The sequence below is a fragment of the Protomyctophum bolini genome, assembly GCF_963924005.1.
Source record: "Protomyctophum bolini genome assembly, chromosome: 11".
Taxonomy (NCBI): Eukaryota; Metazoa; Chordata; class Actinopteri; order Myctophiformes; family Myctophidae; genus Protomyctophum; species Protomyctophum bolini.
The window spans coordinates 11,791,046-11,808,489 of NC_137872.1; the positions used below are offsets into that span (position 1 = coordinate 11,791,046).

General features: G+C 48.1%; 1 protein-coding gene across 2 annotated transcripts in view; it reads right to left on the reverse strand.

Moving 5' to 3' along the window:
* Positions 1 to 2,178: 2,178 nt before the first annotated feature.
* Positions 2,179 to 17,444, reverse strand: part of pdgfab (platelet-derived growth factor alpha polypeptide b) — a 28,343-nt gene continuing 13,077 nt past the window's right edge. The window contains exons 5-7 of one of the 2 annotated variants that reach the window (XR_013964909.1): positions 5,684 to 5,810; positions 4,807 to 4,936; positions 2,179 to 3,350 (exon numbers count right to left, since the gene is read on the reverse strand). Coding sequence is in view for 1 of the 2 variants with exons in the window: in XM_080776356.1 (XP_080632482.1) it covers positions 3,337 to 3,350; positions 5,684 to 5,810 (141 nt within the window). In the remaining variant the exon portion in view is untranslated. The remainder of the gene's footprint in view (positions 3,351 to 4,806; positions 4,937 to 5,683; positions 5,811 to 17,444) is intronic. The other variant, XM_080776356.1, reaches the window with a different exon arrangement.

The window sequence follows — 17,444 nt, forward strand, 5'->3', positions numbered from 1 at the left end:
ACCACCAGCAGTGTTGTGTAAGGCAAGCGACTATAAGCGCGGGGCTATCACAGAACAGCCATCAACATCTGTCCTCGAGGCATGTGGTTATGAATGACTTCCTTTCAAAAGGGTGGAGTGATCGTAGATTTGTTCACCTGTCAAACTAGCGAGTACAGCTCGGCTTTAACAAGGAGCCCATTCATGCTAGGCGTCGGTTTGCTCTCCTCACTCATTCATTCTCTCTCGCTCCTCAGTCGGGGTGGACTTTGCTCTCTCTCTCTCTGCAGGAACATGTGTGTGCTAGCAAGACAGCGTAGCGGCAGCGTCCTTATCAACCCTACTGTGATATATGGGTGAAAGGCAGCCTCATGAATGGGCCGAAACATGTGCGGGTACCAGTGGTGTACAGCAGTGGTTCCCAAAGTGGGGTCCGGGGACCCCTAGGGGTCTTTGAGGGAGTTCCAGGGGGTCCCCCTGCAGCTAAATGATAGTTAAGGAACCAAATGAACCCTTATTGGTCTGTAACTCGTACAAACTCTTACTCTTATGTTAGTCTTACTTCTAGGTCTGTAACTCTGAGAGTGTACAAATGGAACCAAATGGGTTCCATTTGTACACTCTCAGATCTACTGCTTTCACTTCTTAAACATTTGTTTTGTAATTTATGGAATTTTTTCTTTGATTATTTTTATTTCTTCATGAAATTACTGAATACCATAATTGAATTTGTTTTTAATTCATGAAGATTTTTGCTTTTTTGGTTATATTTTTTGGAAATATTTTGAAACAATAATAATTAAAAATGTAGGAAACAAATAAATAAAAGGACCCATTGTTTGGGAAACAGTGGTGCAAAGTAACTATTTACTACTGTATTTAAGTACAATTTTGATGTAATTTTACTTTACTGGAGTATCTCCAAAGTTCTACACTTCTACTCCACTACATCTCAGAGACAAATATTGTACTATTTATTCCTTTTTACTTGTACTGTACTTATATATTAACCACTTCAGCCTTATTTCAACTTTGGATATTTGAAAATAACCGATCTACAAGCTCACAACTCATCGCGATGTGACGTGTTGTTAGCTTGTAGATCTACTATATTTTCAAAACATTTTAGACATATTATGATAACTTGTGAAACGGGACAATCAGCATAATGAGTACTTTTACTTTTGGTACTGTAAGTATATTTTGATGACAATACTTTGAGTACTTTTACTTGTAACAGAGGAAATGATACTTTTATCACTTTTTTAAGTAAAAAATATGTGTACTTTTCCACCACTGGCGGGTACACGCACGCATGCACACACACACACACACACACACACACACACACACACACACACACACACACACACGCGCAACTTGCGTAAGCACAGTGAACACACGCACACGTGTGTGTATGTGTGCGTGCGTGTGTGTGTGTCCGTGGCTTATTTATACCGCATATTGATATAGAAATACCATCACACCATACAGCAGTGACTATAGTGTCAGACTACAATATGGCCGCCAACATTTGAACCGCTCCATCACCCTTTCAGAGCCACCTGCACACCTTTTTACCAACTAAGGCCTGACTCACACCTTCGCAAAAGATTGATGTATGCTTGTTGTATGAGACTTATTGACTGATGCAAGCTCGCAATGCATTTCCAATGGAAGTCACATGGTTTGACACAACATTTGAACCACTCCATCACCCTTTCAGAGCCACCTGCACACCTTTTTACCAACCAACACTGCTGATGCACACATCCTTACAGAATAACTAAGGCCTCACTCACACCTTCGCATCTAGCATACAACATTGATGCATGCTAGATGTATGAAAGGGTTTGTTTTGACATCTTGCCCCAATGCATTTCCAATGGAAGTCACATGGTTTGACACAACATTTGTGTTGTACGGCTTTCAGCTGTGTTTCGACTGCCCCCCGCCCCCTCATGCAACACACATGTTGTGTCAAACCATGTGACTCCCATTGGAAATTAATTGATAGCTTGCATCAGTCTATAAGTCTCATACAACAAGCATGTTGCGAAAGTGTGAGTCAGGCCTAAGACTGGCACCTCTCCCCCCCCCCCGCTGACCCGACCTCTCTCCCACCCATTTTTGCATCATTTCCAATGGATTAAATACAAGCATTCAACCACAAACGAAAGAAATAAACATACTTCCTGCTTGGATATAAGTAAGCATAATATATTTCATAACAAAAATAAAGCATCTTCCGGTACTAACTCTCGCATCTCCTCGCACATACATACATAATCCAGACCATAATGCATAAGGCTTGAGATCATTCAGATATACTGTAAAACAATTAGCAACATGGATGACGACAAGAGTAACATTTAACGACCAAAAAAAAAGAAAAGAAAAGACAACAAGATTGCTTACAGAGAACCACCATGAGGATCACGTTGCTCGAAACACAACAATGTCTTTTTTTCTAGTTTTTCTTTCTTTCTTTCTTTCTTTTGTGCTGCGAGCCAGAAACCAAGACGGTCACACATTATAAATAGTTTGCAGGTAGCAGTGTGTCGTCCATTTCAAATCAAACTGCACAAGGCGAGCACGTTTTGGAGAACATGTCCTCCTTAACGTATAAGTATCCAAACACTCAGAATGTCCGATGCCCCCATGCAGAGTTCTGTCTCTTTTTTTTTATTGTACTTTTCTCGTCTCTCTCTCTCTCTCGTGTCTTCCTTTGACGTTTTCCCCCACACAGGAGTCATTTTAAAGTGAGCAGGGCGAGCTGCACCTATATGGGCTCTACGCGGTGTTTTCTTGACTTTGTTCAACTACCCTCCCCCACCCCCAAAAAGGTCATCTGTGGTTACGTTTTATGTCCACCGGGATCCAGGCGACAGATTTCCCCCGACCAAAGCTTAATCCATGTGGTTCATAGTTCACGCCTGCAGTGTGTTCACAGTTTGTCCCAGTTCCAGACCCAGGAGGTCTGCTGCTCCTCCTCCTCCTCCTCCTCCTCCTCTTCCTCACCATTTCCCGCTCTGCTCTGGCCTCCGTGGCATCGTTCATCGCCTCGTCTCCCTGCTCAGGCGTCAGTGTTCCATTGATTGGGTCTGCCGCTCGCCACAGAGGCACTCCTCCTCCTCGTCCGCTGCAGGCTAATGGTTTAAAGAAGCACCTTTGGCATTTCATCTGCTTTTCTTTGTCTTTTATTTTATTTGATTTTAGTGTCTCATCTTTACAGTAAAGTTTGTTTGTTTATGAATGAAATGGCGTGGGTTTAGGGAGGGAACGGAGCAGCTCTCCTATTGGCGGGCGTCCTCTCTTTAGCCCCTCCCACGCTGAAGTCCCTTGTTCTGATTGGTCTCACCTCACGTCCACTGTAGGGAAGAGAGTAGAACTAGCATTAGCATGAGCATTTCGACACAAAACAATCACATGGGTGAATCAAGAGAAGGGTTCATTTATTTATTTATTTATAGGTCAGTGTGGTTTTCAACCCTTTTCACATCGAGGCCCATTATTTATTCAGCATTTGAGCCACGGACCATCATTTGATGAGCTTTAGCCTCGCAGATCCAAAACCAAATCTTTATTTTGTCCACAATTCCATCTTGTATTGGTGTTGGTATACCATTAGGAGAGATAACAGGCAAGCATTGATCAAAAATAACAATTGTTCTACATTATCTAATTGTGTAGACTATTGTGTAAATTAAGTAATGCAGATGTTTAACAATAATTTAACTCTTGAGAGTGTAAAATTAAACCAAATGGACCTGTACGGTTCATTTTACGCTCTCAAGAGTTAAACATCTATAGGGGCCCATTTGGTTACCAACTCCATCATTTAGCTGGGGGGACCACCTGGAATCCCTTCAAGGACCACTGGTGGTCCCCGGACCACCGGTTGAAAACCACTGATTTAGGTCATGTGATGTGATCATGCCAGATGACAGTGAACAGGCGTCTGAATCTGAATCGTGCCTCTCCTGATTTAAGCCAGACGTGATCAGAACAGTCATCGTTATTTATGTCCAATCAAAATGTGCCCGTGATTCATTCCAAAAAAAAAGGGGGAAGAAAAAGTGCACCGGGTGTGAAACAACCTAGCGTGAACACTCCCCCCCCTCTCTCTCTCTCTCTGCGACAGATGGGATATCATGACGACATGGGAAAACAAACCAAATTAATGAGAGAGGGGGGTCTGCTCTGGTTTTTTTTTGGGGGGGGGGGTGGGGTGGGGGGCAATCACACCAAACGCGTCGCCAGCAGGACCATCCTTTACCGTGCGCTCTACCGCGCTTCGTTAACCAAGAGCACTAAAGTACAGCGGAAGTGCTGGCAGCAAAAAAATAAATATTCTTTCTGTCAACAGACCCCTTTTACAGAGAGGTCTCTGAAACATCCGCATCTGTCTCGATGTGATCACCCCCCCTTACAGAGGAATACAAAACTTGTGCACATATACGACGTGCCATATCTTTCAACACAAGAAAAACAACAACAGTGCACACAGTCACACGCAAGCTTAGAAAAAACCGTGACACCAAATAAGTGTGTATGCAGTGAGCGTGCACAGCAGGCCACACAAAATTAATTAATTATATACGTGAATCAACATGCAGCAGCCGGGCGGGCACAGAGCGTGACACTCATTAGCCCCTCCCTCTCGACACACTGATTGGGTGTGGTGTGATTGGTGGGTGACGGTGATTGTTGGGGCCTTCTCTCTACACCGTGATTGGGCCGGTGTTTGACGTGCACCAGGTGGTGGTGGTGGGGGGGGGGTGATTAGGAGGGCAAGGAGGGGTCGCCGTGGTGCTAAAGTCCTACCTGTTCCCTTCACGGCTCTCCCCAGTGGACTTTGGCGGTAATGAGTGCAAAGTTTATTATGTCGCCAATAAATCCTTGTTGGGTCTTAGCTTTTTAGGCTTCCTTTTTTTACCCTTAGCCCTACGGCGTCCTGAAAACACAAGAGTTTGGGGAAGGGTTTGGATAGGAAGGAAGGGAAGGTTAGCGGCAGGAAGCAGCAGAGGGTTTATGGTACAGAGAAGCAGCCTCGGGACAGAAGCAGAGCAGCGCCCCGATATGACACACTATAAATACTGCATAGGCCTTATCAGCTCAACATCACAGGCCTTATCTGCTGCCTGGGGCCAAACATCAAGGCACTGGCAGATCTACCTGCCGTCAAGCCAAGCAGCCTTTGGACACCCTCCCTTGACACACACACACACACACACACACACACGCACACACGCACGCACACACGCGCGCGTGCGCACACGCAAGCACGCACACACGCACACACACACACACACACGCTCGCACACACACACACACACACACACACACATTATACACATTCAAGCGTTACAGTTTTGCAATAGCGGGCCAGCTCGCAGGTGTGTCTGTCTGTTTTAGGAATAGACACACAGCGAAAGGTCAGCCAGTGCAAAGCGCCAAATAGACAGACAAACAACGACAGACAGACAGACAACGACAGACAGCGACAGACAGACAACGACAGACAGCGACAGACAGACATGAAGCAGCAAAACAAGGCATGGAAACACAGGAATAAGGGGCGGAGACTCAGTCAAACTGTGGGAGTGACGCTGGCCGTCACCAGAACAAGTCTCAGGACAAAATTGTGATGATGAAGAAGATGATGATGATGAAGATGATGATGACAGCAGGCCACATTTACCTGTCTCTGCTTCCGTGTGCTCGGCCACGTGTTGTTGTAAAACGCACGCGCACTCCAGGTGGTCTTCTAACCTCACCAAGACCTCCCGCAACTTGGGTTTCCTCTTCACATACTCCACCTTGGCCACCTGCGAGGGAGGGAGAAAGAAAGAAGGAAAGAAAGAAAGAAAGAAAGAAAGAAAGAAAGAAAGAAAGAAAGAAAGAGGGGTGGGGAGAGAGGTTATTATCATTACTCTTAAGTCTTTATTTAGTGCATGCTCTCTTTCTCTCTCCCATTCTCCAACATCAAGAGGCGTAACACTGTGACGGATGGCTGTTTCATAAACCGATTCATAAACCTGTGCACCCTCCTCCCCCCCCCCCCCCCCCCCGCTTGTGTTTGAAGTGTGACAGCGGCATTCCAGCGGCGGGTGATGCATTGGCTGTGTGTGCACTGTGGACTGTTGATCAGGTCTGTAAATATTGGATGGTGCAGGCAGCGCATGACCCCGCCCTGCAAGAACACTCCAACAATAGGAGAGTGGGGACGGATGGAGGGATGGATGGATGGATGGATGGATGGAGGGAGGGATGGAGGTATGGATGGAGGGAGGGAGGGATGGATGGATGGAGGGAGGTATGGAGGAGGGAATGAAGGAGTGGCATACGCCTTCAAGCCTGGGGAACGTTTACCCTGGCAGGAGAAGAGAGGCTGGGAGATCCCCCCTTCTGTCTCTCCAGGCCTTTAACATCCACAGACATTACATGCACACGCACACACACACACACACACACACACACCTCAATTCCCCTCGCCCTGCCTCGACATGTAGGCCCTGCTATGAACAACATTAATATTTCTCGGTGGGTTAAAGAAAGTATTGCTTCAGTTGGCGTGTTCAAAGCGGGGCGAAATGTCGGACTTATACGCCTCGTCCGGGAGAAGCCGAGACGGCGACTCCACCTTGTGTTCTCTTCAAACCCCGTTTACGATCCACCATGCACGACCGCAAAGAGCTACACAGCTATACCGTTGAATCCCGCTAACACCCCGTCTCATTCAAACACAAAGAGCTACACAGCTATACCGTTGAATCCCGCTAACACCCCGTCTCATTCAAACACAACAGAGCCGCCGCGGAACCCCTCCGGACAGGCTAATAATGAGTAGCGGGGGGGCACCGATTCCTGTTGGGGGTGATGAGGGTGGGGGTTACGACGCGGTCGTGTTGGTTCAAGCTTTAAGGTGGAAGCTGAACAGACGAAGGTTGCGCGGAGGTTATGAGAATCTCGTTGTGTAACAACACAGATGGGGGGAGGGGGGGGTACATGCTCCTCTTCTCTCTCTCTCTCTCTCTCTCCCTCTGATCTCGGTGCCAGGGGGCGAGTAACCTTCCTGTCAACAAGCGCAGGCCTGGGGGGGCGGGGGGGAAGGGGGGGGTGGGACCACGTGGAAACAATATCCCCAGCTTCGTGTATCTTCCTGGTCGTGGCACGAGACAGGATATTGGCCGGCAATCTCCCAACACTTTGTGGTGTTATGTGCAACACGGGGTACAGTTATCAGTTGTGTGTGTGTGTGTGTGTGTGTGTGTACACACACACACACACACACACACACACAAACACAATGGAGTGTACAGTATACAGTATAGGGAGAGATGGAGAGAGAAAGATAGATGGATGATAAGGGTTCTTCCCTCTATCCTGTGATGGCCTATATAATACTAAAGCTGGAGTACAGTCTCACAGACCTAAAAACTAGAGCACATGCAGCTCTTCTTCAGCTCGTCTTCAGACGTCAAACACTTTGCACGAAGAGAAGGCACGTTGGGTCGCTGCCCCGCTACGTGAGCGTGCAATCAGACACGACGACGTGTTGGAAGAAATCAGAGAATTCACGCTCCACCGACCTCATCGCACGAGAATCCCTCCGGGGAGAGGAGAGGAAAGGAAGGGAGGGAAGGACAGAGGGTAAAAAAGCGAGCGTGCACGCAGAGGTATGCGATGAGCAAACAGAGCACAATGGTGTCTAGGGTTATAGCGCCGCCGCGGCAGAGTGTGTGTGTGTGTGTGTGTGTGTGTGTGTGTGTGTGTGTGTGTGTGTGTGTGTCGTTATCGGGCCCTGACGCAGTGAGCGAAGGTGAAATGGGCCCAGAACAGGGGAACCAGCGCAGTGGATGTGAGGCTGGATAGGACCATCCCTCCCATTAGGGATTGGGAGTGTGTGTGTGTGTGTGTGTGTGTGTGTGTGTGTGTGTGTGTGAAGGGGGAAGTGTTATTTAAAGAGGGGGGGGCTGACCATGATCATGACTAGATGGCATTCATACGTTACCTATTACAGGCTGTGGTTAATCCTCCAAGGACATCCACCACTAATACTGACACTGGCTTTATCTTAACTCCAGTGTGAGCTCCAAAACAGAACCTTTATCTTAATTCCAGTGTGAGCTCCAAAACAGAACCTTTATCTTAACTCCAGTGTGAGCTCCCAAACAGAACCTTTATCTTAACTCCAGTGTGAGCTCCCAAACAGCACCATGGACCCAAACCCTTTATCATAACTCCAGTGTGAGCTCCAAAACAGCACCATGGACCCAAACCCTTTATCTTAACTCCAGTGTGAGCTCCCAAACAGCACCATGGACCCAAACCCTTTATCTTAACTCCAGTGTGAGCTCCCAAACAGCACCATGGACCCAAACCCTTTATCTTAACTCCAGTGTGAGCTCCCAAACAGCACCATGGACCCAAACCCTTTATCTTAACTCCAGTGTGAGCTCCCAAACAGCACCATGGACCCAAACCCTTTATCTTAACTCCAGTGTGAGCTCCCAAACAGCACCATGGACCCAAACCCTTTATCTTAACTCCAGTGTGAGCTCCCAAACAGCACCATGGACCCAAACGGGCTCTCACACTGCATGTGATGCAACGGACCGCTATATGTGGGCTGGACTTTCCCCACGCATAATCCTTTAAAACTTCATAAAACGGCGGGATTCAAAGACGACGAGACAAGAAGGGGGAGGGGTTAAGGTAGACAGAGAGAGGGGGGGGGGGGGGAGCGGGGGGTATGGTGAGTGTGGGAGACATCAGAGATGCAGCTGTCTCTGTGGACGGATCCGCTGCCGTTGGTTACCGGAATGTTCTGAGCTCAGACGTGGCCAATCATAAGCCAGGAGAGTCACCGACTACTAAGGCCCATCCTAATGACTAATGCACACACACGCACACACACACACACACACACACACACACACACACACACACACACACACACACGCAAGCAAGCACATAAAAGCATGCACGGCCGCACACGCGTGCACACACACACACACACACACACACACACACACACACAGCTCATTTACAGTTCACAGTTATCCAAACAAACAGCCATTAACAGAGGGATAAAGCAGTAGACCCCCTGCTAAGAGAACCTGCTGGAGGTTTGTCACCATGCCCCCTTACACAGCAGGGTTAAAATAGCACACACACACACACACACACACACACACACACACACACACACCTGTGCGTCTGACTCTGTATCTCTTTGTTACAACACGTCTCAAGCAGTCGCTGCTCTGCCCACTTTGTCAACACACTCGCTCTCCACCGGCACTCTCATTTTGAAACTCTCTCTCCGTTTCTGTTTCTCTCTCTCTCTCATTTCCTTCCTCTTGCTGTGTCTTTCATCTGTCCACCTCTCTGTGTTGTCTGTCCACTCTGCAGACAGACAGACAGAGGGACGTCTCTCTGTGTTGTCTGTCCACTCTGCAGACAGACAGTGGGACGTCTCTCTGTGTTGTCTGTCCACTCTGCAGACAGACAGACAGAGGGACGTCTCTCTGTGTTGTCTGTCCACTCTGCAGACAGACAGACAGACAGACAGAGGGACGTCTCTCTGTGTGTCTGTCCACTCTGCAGACAGAGGGACGTCTCTCTGTGTTGTCTGTCCACTCTGCAGACAGACAGACAGAGGGACGTCTCTCTGTGTGTCTGTCCACTCTGCAGACAGACAGACAGAGGGACGTCTCTCTGTGTGTCATGTCCACTCTGCAGACAGACAGTGGGACGTCTCCCCCCCAGTCTCCTTGTCGAGCCGTGGTGCTGTCCCTACATGACACTGTCCAGTCTTCCCGGCAAATATTTACACTCGCATTTAATTTAATATTCCTCCAATTTTAAACCCCTATTCCCCCTGTCCAAGGAACATGGCGTACTCTATACACACACACACACACACACACACGACTCCTGCCCACTTAAACACACGTCATAAAGAAAGACCGCCGCACTGCAACAAGGGTCCCTGCATGCTCTTCTTCTGTGTGTGTGTGTGCGTGAGTGCATGCGTGTGTGTATATAGTATGTGTATACGTACGGCTTTCTAAACTCAACTCAGAAGGCCTGAAAGCCTTGAGAAAGGTGGTGTTGTTGGGTCAGGGTGGAGAGGGGTTTCATCTGTCAGTTAGTGAAGTGAAATGAGATGTAATGAGTGGGATGGCCCCTCCAATCTCGGGATGCTGCATGCGAGCACAAAGAGATATAATAAAGAGTGAGGGGAAATTTGGAAGGAGGAGAAGAGGAAGAAAGGCCGTCTGTCTGTCTGACTGTCAATCATTTGGTAACAGGAGAAAGGCAAAGTGATTCCCAGAACAAGAGAGAGAGAGAGAGGGGGAGGTGGGGGAGAGTACATAGGAGGCTAGGGGAGGAGACAAGTACATAGGAGGCTAGGGGAGGAGACACATGGGCTCTGAACATCACCGACAAGCAGACCAGACCAGACACTGCCACCACCCAAAACCACATGGCCTACTTGTACGCAAGCAGAGCGCGACATGATGAGGTGCGCTCACCACTGCTGGTACGACTGCTTCTGTGAGTCCTAGAGCTCTCTGCTGCTGTCTAGGTTTGAAACACAGCAGTGGTCAGTGGTCCCTCGTTGCTCGGAGGAGGACACCGACATATACACACCCCCTATTGACCTTATACCAATTTTGAAACGTACTTTAGTTACATCATCGAGAACAGTGTTTTCTCATTGGCTGGTGGAATGCACCGACATACATACCCCGCCGATCACTGTTCTTGGTCCCTGATTGGCCGAGCGACACCACCGACATACGCAGCCAATTACAGTACTTGCACTAAGCATCTAACATGTATTTATCTATCTATAAATCCACGTAACTCAAGCACCGTTCTCCCCACCGACTTCAAATGCAGTGCAGTGCTCGGTGTGGAGTCGGTCGGACCCACGGTTGTCCAGAACTGCCACAAAAGGCCTCTGTCCGGGCTCTGGACCTGATCACCCCTATATCTCCATATATGGAGCATGGCCTGTTCTGGCATAAACAACACTTCATATTTTGGGCATGCCTGACACAGAACTCAATAGGAATAAAGGGACAGATATGGAAATCTCCATATATGGGCATAAAAAGGGCACAGACATAATAACTGGGCGGGTATGCATTTCCAACTTGCTCTAGTAAAACACGATGGCGCACAAAACAAACGAGTCTTCTGTGTTCTTATAACCGAGTTGTGTAAAACATAGACCTACATGTTTGGGTCTCCCCCCCCCCCCCCCCCGCCCTCCCCTTCCCTCCCCCACAGTGATGCATGTCATCAGAGACGTGAGTGTGGATCTGACAACCTGACCACAGCCAGGACGGGTTGGCCTCCCCCCCCTCAGAGACCCCAAAGCCAATATCAAATATCAAAGAGTTCAATAAGATGTAATCTTTCCATCTCATTCCAATCCCTGCTTTCTCATGGCTTTGCAGAATCGTGCACGCATGCTCACCGCTCGCACACGCACGCACACACACACACAGAGAGAGCCAGGGAGAAGGAGCTCATTATTCTAACAGCATTTGTGATAAGGTTCTGGGGAAAGTCCTCCTCACTTAAGGAGAAAATTGAGCCGAGAACAACATCCAAAATGACAGGCGAGAAAGACCTCGCTCTGCACTTAAAGGACAGCGAACACGAGAGAGAGAGACAGACATACAGAGAGACAGACAGAGAGAAACAGAGAGAGACACAGAGAGAAACACAGAGAGTGAGTGAGTGAGTGAGTGAGTGAGTGAGTGAGTGAGTGAGTTCTTGGCTTTGCTAAAAGGGCGTCGGGGTAGAGGCTGGCTAGAGGAGGAGGGCTGGTTCTTTGTCATTAGTGGTAACTTAGGGGTAGGGATGGAATGCTGTTTATTGGAAGCATAAGGACTAATCACTACCCTGGGCTGGTGCTGTTGGCACAGGTAGAGGAATGAGAGACGGACGGGGCCGGGGGGGGGGGGTGCAAGGCCGACACAGAGAAAACAGATGAGTCGAAGAGGCAGGTAGTTGAAATGCTCTGCACACATGAGAGAGAGGGGGGGGGGACGAAAATGAGAGACAGAACACTAACACTATACCAGACATGGTCCAAGTTTGCGAGGGAGAGACGGATATGGGAAATGAAAGAGAGAGGCAGAACAAGAGAGAGAGAGAGAGAGAGAGAGAGAGAGAGAGAGAGAGAGAGAGGATGATGACATGAGATGGGAAGAGAAAAGGGGAGGAGGAGGAGATGGGAGAGAGAAAACCAAAAGAAAAAGGGAGAAAAGGAGTTAAAATAAGATGTAAAAACAGAACGGCTGCTGTTTTCTCAGTGCTCTAGTTGATGCATTCCAGCCGCTACAGTGGTGGCTTCTGCCTCCACTGGAATGCTACCATGTGCACTCCCATGTGCAGCGAGAGGTGACCCTGGCCACCACACTGTGTGTGTGTGTGTGTGTGTGTGTGTGTGTGTGTGTGTGTGTGTGTGTGTGTGTGTGTGTGTGTCACACACACGTACACACACAAACTCCCTCACCTCTTTCCGTTTCAATTTCGCAGAAAAGCATTTGTTTGAATCAAAGGAGAAATAATTCACAGCTGCGAGGGACTTCAAACATGGAGCACTCCCCTCCACACACACACACGTCTCACACCCACCGGTAATCCACGGGACCCCTGGCAGGGCCATAAATCATGCTCCCTGCATGGCCGTCATGTTGCTCTCTCATTTATGACACACTCTGCGAGTCAGGGTCCCACGCAACGCAGAGGGCCTGCCGCTATACGGCTGACCTCTGCCACATTTGCCAGTGCACACTGCACACACGTGTGTGTGTGTGTGTGTGTGTGCACTTGCGTAAACATAATATGTTTACGCAAGTGCACACACACACACGTTATGCATGGGAACGATCATGTCTATGCGTGCAGGTATGTGAATTGTATGCAAGCTATACTGTACCGTTATGCAGTTCATTGCAAGTATGTGTCCTACAAGTGTGTGTGTGTGTGTGTGTGTGTGTGTGTGTGGGGGGGGGGGGGGGTGTTGGTGTGCACATGCACGTGCACATTGCATGCGTGCGTGCGTGTGTCGGAGGGGGTCAGGGCTAGTGCAGAGAGATGTGTGGACCGCCACACTCTGTCAGCGTCCACTTTGATCCCACGAGCATCAACACTTCATTACTCTATGTGAACCTCTCTTCCTCTTTCTACTGTTTCACACTAATGGCCTCGCCAATGCGCGCACACACACACACACACACACACACACACACACACACACACACACACACACACACACACACACACACACAGATGTGCTTTTCGCAGGTCCCACTCCAACTCCTCCAAGACACTTGTAACTTTATGTGAAGACTCTTTGGAGTGAGTCATCGCGACTGTGTGTGTTTTTTCTTTCTTTCCGACCACTAAACCGAGCGCGATGACATGAAACGCTGCGACGACAGGAAGCCAAATGGGGTCATGCGTGGTTGGACGTCCACGGCTCATAAAAGATAAAGAGCTGCAAAAAAAAGAATAACTACAAACAAAAAAAATGAGGGATGAGAACTATGAGAAAGGAAATGGACTTCATATACTTGGTTTTCCATTCTGGTTGTGCAGCTGAAGGACTTCTGGGTAGGAACCAAATGGACCCGTACCGCTCTGCAGTCTGACGTCATAACTCTCAGTCTGGGACTGTAACTCTCAGTCTGGGACTGTAACTCTCAGACTGGGACTGTAACTCTCAGACTGGGACTGTAACTCTCAGACTGGGACTGTAACTCTCAGACTGGGACTGTAACTCTCAGACTGGGACTGTAACTCTCAGTCTGGGACTGTAACTCTCAGAGACTGGGACTGTAACTCTCAGACTGGGACTGTAACTCTCAGTCTGGGACTGTAACACTCAGACTGGGACTGTAACTCTCAGACTGGGACTGTAACTCTCAGACTGGGACTGTAACTCTCAGACTGGGACTGTAACTCTCAGTCTGGGACTGTAACTCTCAGACTGGGACTGTAACTCTCAGACTGGGACTGTAACTCTCAGACTGGGACTGTAACTCTCAGACTGGGACTGTAACTCTCAGACTGGGACTGTAACTCTCAGACTGGGACTGTAACTCTCAGACTGGGACTGTAACTGGGACTGTAACTCTCAGACTGGGACTGTAACTCTCAGACTGGGACTGTAACTCTCAGTCTGGGACTGTAACTCTCAGTCTGGGACTGTAACTCTCAGTCTGGGACTGTAACTCTCAGACTGGGACTGTAACTCTCAGTCTGGGACTGTAACTGGGACTGTAACTCTCAGACTGGGACTGTAACTCTCAGACTGGGACTGTAACTCTCAGACTGGGACTGTAACTCTCAGACTGGGACTGTAACTCTCAGACTGGGACTGTAACTCTCAGACTGGGACTGTAACTCTCAGTCTGGGACTGTAACTGGGACTGTAACTCTCAGACTGGGACTGTAACTCTCAGACTGGGACTGTAACTCTCAGTCTGGGACTGTAACTCTCAGACTGGGACTGTAACTCTCAGACTGGGACTGTAACTCTCAGACTGGGACTGTAACTCTCAGACTGGGACTGTAACTCTCAGTCTGGGACTGTAACTCTCAGAGACTGGGACTGTAACTCTCAGACTGGGACTGTAACTCTCAGAGACTGGGACTGTAACTCTCAGTCTGGGACTGTAACTCTCAGAGACTGGGACTGTAACTCTCAGTCTGGGACTGTAACTCTCAGTCTGGGACTGTAACTCTCAGAGACTGGGACTGTAACTCTCAGACTGGGACTGTAACTCTCAGAGACTGGGACTGTAACTCTCAGTCTGGGACTGTAACTCTCAGAGACTGGGACTGTAACTCTCAGTCTGGGACTGTAACTCTCAGTCTGGGACTGTAACTCTCAGAGACTGGGACTGTAACTCTCAGTCTGGGACTGTAACTCTCAGAGACTGGGACTGTAACTCTCAGACTGACATCATAACTCTCAGACTGGGACTGTAACTCTCAGACTGACATCATAACTCTCAGTCTGGGACTGTAACTCTCAGACTATCCTCTGAGACCTGGAAGGGTCCACTTATATGGAAATTAGGAATAACCCCTTGAGATACAGACTCTCGTCTTCGACAGCAGTACAACCCACTGTAAACACAGTATATTACAGTGGGCGGGGTTCCAGGTTTAGAGACTGGTCTGCAGTTTAATGGTTCCAGGTTTTGAGACTGGTCTGCAGTGTAATGATTCCAGGTTTAGAGACTGGTCTGCAGTCTAATGGTTCCAGGTTTAGAGACTGGTCTGCAGTCTAATGGTTCCAGGTTTAGAGACTGGTCTGCAGTCTAATGGTTCCATGTCTAGAGACTGGTCTGCAGTCAAATGGTTCCAGGTTTAGAGACTGGTCTGCAGTCTAATGGTTCCATGTCTAGAGACTGGTCTGCAGTCAAATGGTTCCAGGTTTAGAGACTGGTCTGCAGTCTAATGGTGCAGGTTTAGAGACTGGTCTGCAGTCTAACAGAATAAACAGAGTGTCAGAGACGTGGTGGAGTCTTAGGATTAGATATCAGAGTTGTAACGTCAGTCGTTAAAACACAGTGTGTTCATTTATCTCAGTTCAGTTGACAGTGAGCAGTGCATATCTCCATAGTATAGGGCCAGCCAGATGCTCACTAGTTCATGTTTTATCTCTATTATTTATATTCTTGTTTATCATGTGTTTTGGTTGTTGGCTCTTTACCTGCATCTCTACGCTGTTAAATTCTCCCATTTCCCTCAGGGCATCAATAAAGGTTTATCTGTTACTGTAGTGCGCGTGCGTGCGTGCATGCGTGTGTGTGTGTGCGTGTTTTAATGGAAGGCAGAGGAACACAATGATCCAAACAGCCCAGACGTCCAGCAGGAGCCGAAAGGGTTAATGAGCGAGGGGATGATTGACAGCCTCTTTCTGTGTCTGTCTGGTGGCCTGTTGACACACACATGCACACATGCACGCACGCACTCAGTATAAGTACGGTACAAAAGCATGCAGTTCTCCACTTACTCGATCGCTAACTTGATTATTCAAATACTCTCTTGTCTATTGTCTATTTCTGTCTCTCTCTCTCTCTCTCTCTCTCTCCCTCTCTCTCTCAAACACATGCACGCACACGCACGTGCGCACAGACATGCAGATAAAGGCAGGTTACGGCGCACACAAACACACACACACACACACACACACACACCCTGTCTGCTGGGCTGTATCCACACATTCAAGTGTGCCGGGTTCCAAACGCACGGCACCTGTTGTTTTAATGTGTGTGAGTGTGTCTGGCCAAACACATCAGCACAAAAACACTGTCTAATATATGACACAGCTGGATGAGACGAGCACAGAGCATGGGAACAGAGGCCAGGCTGGGAGGACGGGAACGTGGAAAGACGAGAGAGAGAGAGAGAGAGAGAGAGAGAGACAGAGAGAGAGAGAGTCTGTTTGTTTTGTTGCATATTCATTTGACATGAAGGGGTCCCGACTAATTTATTGATTTTAATACACAGTGAAATCCTCAATGTTCATTTCACTCAGAGTGTGTAAAAGACTCTCAAGAGAACCGTCACGGGTCCATTTGGGACCGTCTCTTATGCTCTCAGAGTGCAGGATTTGGCCGTGAGTTTCTGTGTTGCACAACAACAGAGTCACAGTTCATTGTGGACAAACTGCTACAATAACAGAGTCACAGTGCATTGTGGACAAACTGCTACAATAACAGAGTCACAGTGCATTGTGGACAAACTGCTACAATAACAGAGTCAGACAGTGCATTGTGGACAAACTGCTACAATAACAGAGTCAGACAGTGCATTGTGGACAAACTGCTACAATAACAGAGTCACAGTGCATTGTGGACAAACTGCTACAATAACAGAGTCACAGTGCATTGTGGACAAACTGCTACAATAACAGAGTCACAGTGCATTGTGGACAAACTGCTACAATAACAGAGTCACAGTGCATTGTGGACAAACTGCTACAATAACAGAGTCAGACAGTGCATTGTGGACAAACTGCTACAATAACAGAGTCACAGTGCATTGTGGACAAACTGCTACAATAACAGAGACACAGTGCATTGTGGACAAACTGCTACAATAACAGAGTCACAGTACATTGTGGACAAACTGCTACAATAACAGAGTCACAGTGCATTGTGGACAAACTGCTACAATAACAGAGTCACAGTGCATTGTGGACAAACTGCTGCAGTAACAGAGTCAGACAGTGCATTGTGGACAAACTGCTACAATAACAGAGACACAGTGCATTGTGGACAAACTGCTACAATAACAGAGTCACAGTACATTGTGGACAAACTGCTACAATAACAGAGTCACAGTGCATTGTGGACAAACTGCTACAATAACAGAGTCACAGTGCATTGTGGACAAACTGCTGCAGTAACAGA